Below are 11,382 nucleotides of genomic sequence, written 5' to 3' on the forward strand. Positions count from 1 at the left end.
TCGTCCGGTCCAGAGAACGAGCTACCGAGCCCTCTCTGACTTTGCGTGCCAAGTATCCGTACTTGGACTTTTCCTCTCCTCATGATCAACCTTGATCATCAATCAGTCTGAGTTTACTTAATATCTGATACAAACTTAAATCAGTGTCAACATCAAAACAACAGCCAGGTCAGATTGTATCAACACATTTAAGCTCAGTTTTTGCTCTAAATCACGTCTTATCAATCAAAAATAAGCAAAAAGTAGATCTCCAAACAAAAGGAGTGGAAATATGACATTATAAATAAATAGGGTGCAATAAATATAAATTATACTCATGAAATACAAGTAGATGTATGTTAAAATATGCATAAAAGTGTATATAATCTACGCAAATCAAGGAGTCGTCGAAAGCTCTGAACCAAGTAAAATCGACTATGTCTATTTCCATCTTCTTAGTTATTCTGTTTAATTTGTATGTTTTTCTGCTATGCATGTTGTTTTAAAAATGAAAAAGCTTTGTTTTTCAAAACCACATGATTCACCCCCCTCTCACATGCAACTCGATCCAACAAGTGGTATCAGAGCAAGGTTTTCTCTGAATTAGTGCAACCACCAATCAAGCCAGAGGGAGTTATTTTATTTTCTTTGGATTTCAATTTTTTGCATTCTATTTAAATCAATAAAAGTTTACCTCTTCAAATAACTCTTCTACATTCGGTTTTTACTCGAAGTTGGTGCAACACCACTCAAGTTCCTTGATATATTTTATTTTCTTGAACTCTACTAATCCAAGACCAAGTCTTAGTAAGTTCCTCTAGTTTTCTATTTCAGTGACAAATGACCCAAAATGAAAGATACAATACTGTTCATCCACTCCTATTCAATGGGGATGATTTCTCATTGAAAGAAGCAAATAGACGTGTATCTGATGACCGACTTCGACTAGTGGTTTTACATCACTAAAGGATACAAGGTGTCAATCAACCACAACACCGAAATTCTAATGGACCCAAAAAATTGGAATCCGAAGATGAAGAAAAAGGCTCAGATTGACTTCAAGGCCCTCAACACAATCCAATGCGGACTAATGAAAGAGGAATTGAACCGTGTCGACCCACATGAAAATGCAAAGGAACTATGAGACAAGCTCATAAAACTATACGAAGGGACCAATGATGCAAATATAACAAAAAGAGACTTACTTTTAAATAAATTATTTAATATCAAAATGCAAGAAGGAGAATCCGCTAGTCAGCTGCACGCGAGGATAAAAGACATCCTCAATAGAATTCACACAATCGGTCATCAGATGGAGAACCGAGATCTAATAAAGTATGTCCTAAATGTCTTCCCTCAAAATGCATTATGGGCATCCATCGTAGATGCCTACAAAATCTCAAGGAATCTAGATAAACTTAAATTAGATGAACTTTTCTATGAATTAGAGCTACATGAGCAAACTAACGCCAAACTCGAGAAAGGTATTGCTTTTATTACAAGAACATCAAACGAAAAATCCAGAACTAAACTAGAACGTAAAGTTGAGTCTGACAAAGACTCGGATGATGAAGAATACCTGGTGAACCTGGTAAGAAAGATGTTCACCAGAAGAAAGAAGAACTTCACCAAAAAGGACTTGTAGAAGATCAACTCCACTTCAAATCCAGCAACAACAAGACCAACGTCACATGCTTTGGATGCAACAAGAAGGGGCATTACAAGAATGACTGCCTGAATCTCAAGAAAAAGAAAGCCCTCAAAGTAATGTGGGATGAATCGTCAGCGGAGGAATCGAGCGACGATGAACCAAGGCACACCAACTACCTCGCACTAATGGCGTATAGACCAGAATTGGAAAGTGAATCAGAAGATGGGTTCGAACCTGAATCGTGCCATGAGTTCGCGCTCGTTTCCGAAGGTTCTGATGAGGTACAATTTATTTTAAGCAAATTTTTTTTTAAAATTATTGCATGCTTACATAAGAAATTGATTGTATCTGAAGAACAAATAAATGAACTAACCAAAGAAAATAAGACACTTAATGAAAACTAAATTCAAACTCAACAACTAAGTCGACTCAACCTGAAATCCCAATTCAAGTTGCACAACTTAAGGAGGATAATTCCAGATTGAAAAGCGAAGTACTTGAACTAAAATAACTACTAGAAAAATTCACAACTAGATCCAAGTATCTGGATATGATACTTAGATCACAAAGAGCTATGTACAATAAGTCCAGACTCGGATACAAGTCCAACTCAACTAAAAAAATGTTTATATCTTTAGTCAATCAACAAAAAAAATCAAACCGAAGTCTAGGTTTCAAAAGCATGTCTAACCACGCAAGTAGGAATCAATCAATACTATGTACCTAAAAATAAAATACACTCTCTAAAAATAAATAAACCAAATAAGTCAACCTTAATCTCAAAAATTAAATCCTCTAAGCTAGACTCAGTAAAGTCAACCAAGGTTATAACTAAACCTAGTTCAAATAAAAATAAAATTAATCTAAATACAAATTATAACCGAGTCTATTATAACTATAAAGCAAATCAACACAAATCAAAAACCTAAACCCCAAAAGTCTAATAACTCAGGGGGAAACTCTAAAATAGTTGGCACCTCCAAAATCAATAAACCTATCCAGATGGATAATTAGGACTAGATTAAATAAGGGACAAAGTTTAACTTGATAAATTGTACTAGTGAAGTTTTAGATGATAGAATGTTAGGAAAACTCTGTCTATGCATGTCTAGGAAGATATGACTTCAACCTTGTGCATTTGGCTTAGTGGAACTAATTGAAACTATGTCTTACGAATCCAAACTACTTAGACCAATGTTTTGTATTAAGTTCAATGGATAGTACTATTTAAAAAATTTCGAAGGCGTGGTTACTCTAATGATGTCTAGGTGACTCACCACAGCTTAGTAATTTATCCAAAGAATGTCTATTTATTGAACCCAAAGCTAAACTTGAATCTAACATAAACTTAAACCCAACCCTAAAATTCAACCTAACTTATCTCATAAAACTATACGATTTCCGAATTGGAAATGTAATCGGGTGAGACTATTAAGAATCTAATTATAAAATTAAATTAAGAATTAAAATTATATTAAGAATTAAAATAAAAAAAATAAATTTAAATTAAATTAAGAATTAAAATCAAAATTAAAATTAAATTAAGAATTAAACTCAAAATTAAAATTAAAATAAAATTAGAAATTAAAATTAGAGTTAAATTAAAATTTAATTAAAACTTAAATTAAAAATTAAATTAAAACATAAACTAAAAATTATATTAAAATTAAAACTTAAATTAAAAATTAAAATTGAAATTAAATTTAAAATTAAATTAATTTAAAACTCAAATTAAAAATTAAATTAATTTAAAACTCAAATTAAAAATTAAAATTAAAATTAAATTAAAACTTTAAAATTTTATTAAAATTTAAATTACAAATTAAAATTTTAAAAATAAATTTAAAATTTAAAATTAAATTAAAATTAAAACTTAAATTAAAAATTAAAATTGAAATTAAATTTAAAATTAAATTAATTTAAAACTCAAATTAAAAATTAAATTAATTTAAAACTCAAATTAAAAATTAAAATTAAAATTAAATTAAAACTTTAAAATTTAATTAAAATTTAAATTACAAATTAAAATTTTAAAAATAAATTTAAAATTTAAAATTAAATTAAAATTAAAACTTAAATTAACAATTAAAATTGAAATTAAATTAAAATTGAAATTAAATAAAAATTAAATTAATATTAAAACTTAAATTAAAAATAAATTAATTTAAAACTTAAAATTAAAATTAAATTATAATTTTAAAATTAAAAAGTCTAAAAATGAGTATAAATCCTCTTAAATCCAGTACAATTAAACTAGAATCTAGTATATTTTCTATCAAATTGAATTGAGTACGATTCTTTTTCCACCTCAATTGGACGGAAAATATACTAGATTTTCTTTAAATGATACTCAATTAGATGTAAAATATACTAGATTTTCTTTAAATGATACTCAATTGGATGAAAAATATACTAGATTTTTTTCAAATGATACTGAATTTAGGAAGAATTATATTAAATAGGAAAAAAGTCATACTCAATTTAATAAATATACTCGATTCTAGTTTAAAATGTTGAATTTAATAGGAATTATACTCATTTTTAGACTATTTATACCTAAAATATATGAAGGATAATTTTAATTAAAAATATACTCGAATATACTATATTTTCTTTAAATAATATTCAATTGGATAGAAAATATACTAGATTTCTTTAAATTATACTCATTTTGGACCTTTTGTACCAAAAAAATCTGAGGGGCAATTATGTCACAATATTTGTATGAGATAGTTGAAGCAAATAAAACTTTACATGCAGAGAGTGGAAATAAAATTTTATATGAGTGAGTATTACATATAAAATTCAAATTCTGATGGAAGATTTTTCTCAACTTTACTCTTTTAGTAACAACTTATGCATGATATATATTTTTCACAGTCTATTCATGCCGATGGATGTGATGTGCAAATGAATTCATTGTCATTTGATTGTATGGGATTATATTAGCCATTCATGTTTGTTTTACAATTAGATCGTTTTCTAAATAAGATAAATTATATCTCTTTTCAATTCTTTAGACCTAGAAAATTAATATTATTATTATTGAATAAAAGTTATTCATAACAAATTTTTATGCACCATGACAAGGTTTTATTGATAAATTTCTTTTATCATATTTTAATCCATAATGTCAGAGCAAGTTTTCCATTTTCTTATTGCGTGTTTTATTATGTTGATAATGATTACGTTGTCATGCAATATGTTGAAGATAGAATAGTGATTGTTTAATTTTACAACATACAATTATATGCACTTTCAGCATGTCAATTTAAGAGAGTCTTATTGTAAAATTTAATGAGTGTTTGCAATTGGATTTTGTAAAATAATGGGTCGAATGTGAATATTATAAATTTAATCGCTAAATTCATTTCATTTATAATTTTAAATTGTTTAAACATTATAAAGATCTTAATTATGGTTCAAAATGTCTGAATTCACTAAGGAATGATTATAAAATAAAAGTTATTTTATAAATTTAATACACATTTGCAAAATAATAAGTGGGAGCGGATAATATGACCTTTGGTCTCCACCGTTAAAATAACATCATGAATTTTTAGTAGCGCCTTGAGACATTTTGATTATGTCATCCCTACTGAGGGTGCCTACTAATTACAATAACAAGGTTGTTTTTCTCATGAGATAAGATTTTAAGATGTATTTTAGAATTGACTTACCCTACGGAGGCAATCACTAAATTAAGTCTTCAAATTGATACAGGTGGGTTACATTTATAAAGAAATAATTAGATCAGTTAATTAATTTCTCTACCAAAAGGAAAAGGAAATTAAAAAAATTAGAAATATGAGATATTTCAGATAACATATATAATTGAGAAAGCCTTGTTATAATTAATAATTATTTGACCAACCTAGATAACATTTAATTTTTTTAAATTATAATTCCTTAGGTTATTAAAACATCCGTTATCTTAACGATTCCCTTAGTACCATCTCCATAGATATGCAAAGAGTTAAATATAAACACACAAACTATACATATGATGGGATAAACCTCAGATCATCAATACTACCTAAATAAATCAAATATCATCTTTGCTTAATTAACTAAATAGTTTAATCTACATTAATCAAACAAACTCTAATCATATAATTATTCTATCGATTAATCAATCACTTAATTGAAGTAATCAATCAATTAAATTACTATACCCTAATCAATTATCAACTTAAATAAACTAATAATACTAATTAACATAGGATGGCATAATTAATCAATCTAATTACGGTCAATTGAACTACATTTTGCTTGTTACCCTCTCCATTGGCAAAGGAGAACAGGAGCGATGGCCGACAATTTACGGAGGAGAGGTCGAGAATGACGATGGCGTTGCTCATTAAGTGATGGTAACGATGGATTCATAGGAGCTTGACGTCATCCACTACGTCGCAGCGATTTAGCACTACCACGTTAGACTGTCGATGTAGTGGTCTAACTAAAAAAATGATTAATCAAGTTGGATAACATTGAATGTGGGATGATCGATCTAGTCTCATGAAAGTTTCTCACCGGGCAGCAGGGTAAATCGGGAAGCGCTCGCAGCGGGCAGCCCAGGAGCCCAGCATCCTTTAGTTGTGTGCCCCATTTGAAGGAAAAATTCTTATAAATTCACCATAGCTGGAGTTCGAACCGCGGGTGTCTGAGTAACAACCTGGATGCCTTGCCACTGCACCATAGCCCCGGGGGCAATCTAGTGGTCTAACTAGAAACATGTGGTGGTGTTGGGATTCAATTAAAATGCTACATTGAAAATTTTTGGTAAAAATCATAAGTTTAAAAAAGATATACGATATCATTATTGGCATGAGACCTTTTGAGGAGAGCCCGAGAGTAAAGTCATAAGGGTCTAGGCCCAAAGTGGATAATATCATGTCATTGTGGAGATATGTGAATATCCTTTTGTATAACAAATAGTATCAGAGTCATGGTCCGGACCAGATGCCATGTGGGGTGACCTTGAAGGAAGTTGAGGGTGGGTCTGGGGTAGACTAGGATGACTGGATGCTTGTGGCGAGGCTTGGAGTAGGTCAGGGTGACCGGATTCTTGTGGGGAGGCGAGTAGGTTAGGGTGACTGGATCCTCGCGAGGAGGCTCGAAGCAGGTTAAGGTGACCAGAACTCGTGGAGAAGGCCCGGAACATATCAGGATGACCGAATGCTTGTGGGAAAGCCCAGAGCAGATCAAGGCGACTAGATGCAGATGCTTACAGGGAGACCTAAAGTAAATCAAGGTGATCGGATGCTTGCGGGGAGGCCCGAACCATGAGAGTAAATGTGGTCCTTCATTTGAGGGGAGGATTGTTGGGATTCAATCAAAGTCACACATTGGAAAGATTTAATAAAGATCATGAGTTTAAAAAGGATATATGATTTCTATTGGCATGAGACCTTTTGGGGAGAGCCTAAAAGCAAAGCCATGAACATCTTGGCCCAAAGTGGACAATATCATATCATTATAGAGATATGTGAACATTCTTTTACCCAACAGGTGGCAATAGGGATGCACGACGTCGTAGGTGGAGGCTGTAGCGATGCACAACTTCTTCTGATGACATTGTATTGGTGGTTGCATGTGAGTTCGACAGTGGGAACTTGGTCGATTCGTGGTGCGGGAAATGGACGGGTAGGTTGGGCGATCGGTCGGGGCTGCACCGAGGTCAGGTGCGAGGTGGAAGCTACAGCGACGACACCACGAGCACGCATGAGGAAGGAGATGAGGTTGTTAATTTAGAACTTCCGTTTCTAATTAAAATCTTATGTTAATAACTTCAATCAACTTTAAAATGGCTAAATCCTAATCAATTTATTCTTTTAAAATATATAAAAAATATTTAGAATTCTAAAAATTCTAATAAAATCATATATATATATATATATATATATATATATATATGGTTACCTTTATTTATTTTTATTAATTTTATTAATATTTTTCAAAGTATATGATTTCTTGGGCGCCCAACCATGGGTCACTTATAACATCGTCCATGCTGATTTTTTTATATATATATATTTTAAGCTCTCAGTTATGTGCATCAATAAAATGTGCATGTGTGTATATATATACACACCCATTGGTGAGTACTCCATATTATTTTTATAAAAAAATTTCACCTCCTTTAACCTAAATACTATATCCTATATCCAAAAAAATACTGAGTGCTCACGGATAGGTATGCAACATAATATTTTCGTATATATAAAGAGAGATGATACACTGTGCACCTCACTTTCGTGATGATGCTGTAAGATTGAGTAAGTCGGGGCGCCTGGAAGTAGGGGTGTCAAAATAAACCTGACCCGCCAACCCGAACAAAGTTGACATGTAAAAAATCAGATTTGGGTTGAGGTTAATCTAAATTTAGGATTTTAAAATTTTTTGAGGTTAAATCAAATTTTATTATAAAAATTAAGATGTTTTGTATATATAAATAATAGAATGTAGTATAATAATCATGAAATATTGATTAAAGTAAAAAAATATAGGGACATAATTAAAAAAAGGGTTTTCGGGTTGGACTGGGCAGGTTATTCGAGTTATTCGGGTTCAGATTTAGGTTTAGGATTTTCAGGTCTAGGTCGGGATTTTTTTTTGAAAATCGATCTTCAATCTGACCCGAACCCATCGAACCTGCCCAAATTGACACCCTTTCTCGGAATTGACTTGGGGCACCATAATTCGTACTCACTCGGGGCGTCGAGATGACTTTCAGGCACCCCAACTCACTCAGTCGTGCAACACAGTCGCAGAAGTGAGGTGTGCAGCGTGTGTGTATATATATGCTTATCGCACGATGTGTAACTTTTTTTCTTGATTTTTTGTTTGGATATATATATATATTATGACCTTTACCTTTGCACACTCTTATCCTATACACTCGTGGGTGATTGAGTGTGATCTAGGTGTTTCAATTCACTTTTAAGGATTGAGGTGCCTAGAAGGGCTTCTGAGAGCCCGGTTCACACTCAGTTGTCTATGGATGTACAGAGTAAGGGCGTGGTGTGTATATATATATATTATGAACTTTACCCTGCATACTCTTATCCTACACACTCGTGGGCGATTGAGTGTGATCCGGACGTTTCAATTCACTTTTAAGGATTGAAGTGCCTAAAAGGACTTCCGAGAGCTCGATTCGCACTCAGTTGCCTATGGATGTGCAGAGTAAGGGTGTGGAAGATATAAGTTAGAGCACTCAGATTACTTCCAGGTGCCCTGATCATTTTCTATGTGAGGGTCACTCACTGTGGATGTGCATGGTAAAATCCATATATACATTGGTTAAAGCGCTCAGATTACTTCTGGACATCCTGATCATATTCCATGTGAGGATTGTTCACTGTGTGTGTGCAATGTAAAATATATATCTATATATAATTTTGATATCCAGTACATCTCGTGTTCATCTCAATTTTTTATTTTAATTTTTTTTATTAAAACTATAATCTAATCATTAAATTTTAAAGATAAAATTTTAATGACATAACCAACCAACCAACCAAAAAAACAATAAAAAACACAAAAGTGAAATGAACATGATCGAGGGTGTAAAAGTCGAGGAAGGAATATCACAATTGATGAGGAAGGAGGCGGCGTAAAGGAGTTACCGCACGACCAATAGCTCGAAGGAGGCTATAATTGATCTCAACTAATATTTGAAGGAGGATGACATGGCATTGGCATGTTGTGGCTGATGAGAAAGAAGATGCAACACGCATAGAGGAGGTAGAGGGGATTCCGTGGTCCATGAAGGGGGAGACGAAGGAAAACACGAGGAGAGGATGTATTTAATAAGTCACTAATAAAAATTGTTTTTTTTTACTAAAATTACAAAATACCCTTTTTTTTTAAAAAAAATAAAGCACTTTGAAAGGTCAAACGGCTTGGGCCAGAGAGACGTTTGAAGCTGAGCCCAAACCCTAAATTAGAGTCGAAAAACGAGCGTCAATGAAAAAGAGAGGTCCCCAAACGTTCGCGTAGATCCCTGCCTTTTCGATTTTGGGGGAGAATAAACCCTAGCTCTTGCCCTCGCACCCGATCCGTCGTACCCTCTCGTGCTTTAGGGCTTCGAGATCGTCGACCGTGATGCCACGGCGGCCATGACGACGCCGGCGGAGACGAAGAGGGACAACCGGCCTGCCGGGTGCGGCGGTGACGGCTGCGGCGTTCGCGACACCTGGCTGCTCCACCACGTTCGTCACCGAACCGTTTTCTGCCGCCTTTGCACTAACTGCGTCCTTCGCTACCACCCTGGCTGCTTCTGCGCTTCCTGCTTCGATCTCCTCCTCGACGGGGGCGCCTGCCCCGTCGTCCGTTGCTCTCGATGCCCTTCCGTCTCCCACGCGGCCTGCCTTCCCGACCCCGCTGGCCCCTTCTTCTGCTCTAGCTGCTCCGATGCCGGTAGTTCCGCCACCTATTTCCCTCTTGGTGCGGAAAAATCGGTGGATCTCAAGTCGGCTAAAGTTCTTCTGGCTGCTGCCCAGTTGGCCGCCGCATCGATGAGCCGGGCGGCGTCATCTTCCAGGGCAGATTCTGATAGAAAGGTCAAGGAAGCTGCAATTGCAACGAAGAGAGCCAGGGAAGCACTTGAGAGGGTTATTTTACTTTCCAAGGCTGAGAAGGAGAAGAAGAAAAGTGAAGCTCATCCAAATGTTTCATTGAGTTCTAAGCCTGAAGTTGTGGATCATAAGAAAAAGATGCCAAAGTTGAGCAGTACGGTAGCAGCCATGGTGGGACAGAAGGTTCAGAACAGGGAGAGGGATCGATGGATGAGGTTTCAGGAGCCGATCAGGGTGGCCCAGAAGCAAGTCCAGGTCAATGCAGAAGGTAAGAACAAGGTGGATTCTATGGTAGGGATGCAGAGCCATGCACAGAACGTTGAGACAGAGCGTAGGTTGATTGCCATCTCACATGCTCCAAAAGCTGTGGGTCAAGGGGAGAGGGATGAAAGAGGAGCCCTGAAAGGTTCTCAAGGTGGACATGTTAAGGATGACGTAGTTGTTGGTACTTGCTGATAGTGTTCCTAGGATTCCTGAATCAACTCAAGGTGAGGATCTTAGAGTTTCTATGCTTTAATGTATTAGATTATTATGGTACCTAATATAATTTAAGTTTCTAAATAATATTATTTTTTTATAGTCTTAATAGTTTCTAGCTTTGATGAAATCATTTCTTCAGAGCAATGCTCGTTCTATAAGGCTCATAGTTATTGGTCTGAAGTATTGGAACTTTGAGGATTTTGCATCTATAAGAAGGATACTTGTGTTGCTTCCTTGAAATGCTTGACATTGAATTGTTGTGAACTGGTGCAGATACATGTGGGACAAAGATTATGAAGCTGTCAAAGCTAGTTACTTAGTACCCCTATTATGCAGTTTGGAGTTGATTGGTGCGTTGTGTACTTTAGATAGCACGGTCAATGTTTGCTTGCAGTCATTGGAAATTGTTAGGTGCATTATGTACTCCTAATTTCTGTTTAATGAAATGCCTTTATTTGATCTACTGCATCTTTTTTATTTGGTCTATTGCATCTTCATTATATGTGTACTTTTAAGCTGCCTACCACTTGTTAAAGTTTTTGTTTTACCTTTATTTTTTACTTATTTTGATCTAACTCTTAACTTTGTGACGTTTAATGCCTAAATAAATTTCATAGTTTGAGATCTTGCTTCTACATGTTTTTCTTTGCTTTATAGAATCTGTTTTTGCACTTTAGATTCTCTAATTTC

General features: G+C 34.3%; 1 protein-coding gene across 1 annotated transcript; it reads left to right on the forward strand.

Annotated features, from left to right (window-relative positions):
- The first annotated feature begins 9,553 nt into the window (after window positions 1–9,553).
- LOC122024544 lies at window positions 9,554–11,155 on the forward strand. Its single transcript, XM_042583200.1, has 2 exons — window positions 9,554–10,700; window positions 10,966–11,155. Exon 1 carries the CDS (start codon window positions 9,754–9,756, stop codon window positions 10,666–10,668), a length of 915 nt encoding a protein of 304 aa, XP_042439134.1. The 5' UTR covers window positions 9,554–9,753; the 3' UTR covers window positions 10,669–10,700; window positions 10,966–11,155.
- Window positions 11,156–11,382: the final 227 nt, after the last annotated feature.

The sequence above is a fragment of the Zingiber officinale genome, chromosome 9B (genome assembly GCF_018446385.1).
Source record: "Zingiber officinale cultivar Zhangliang chromosome 9B, Zo_v1.1, whole genome shotgun sequence".
Classification (NCBI taxonomy): domain Eukaryota; kingdom Viridiplantae; phylum Streptophyta; class Magnoliopsida; order Zingiberales; family Zingiberaceae; genus Zingiber; species Zingiber officinale.

What these genes read in the sequence shown, in the direction of transcription:
- LOC122024544 (XM_042583200.1), top strand. Translation starts at nt 9,754, where the DNA reads ATGACGACGCCGGCGGAGACGAAGAGGGACAACCGGCCTGCCGGGTGC.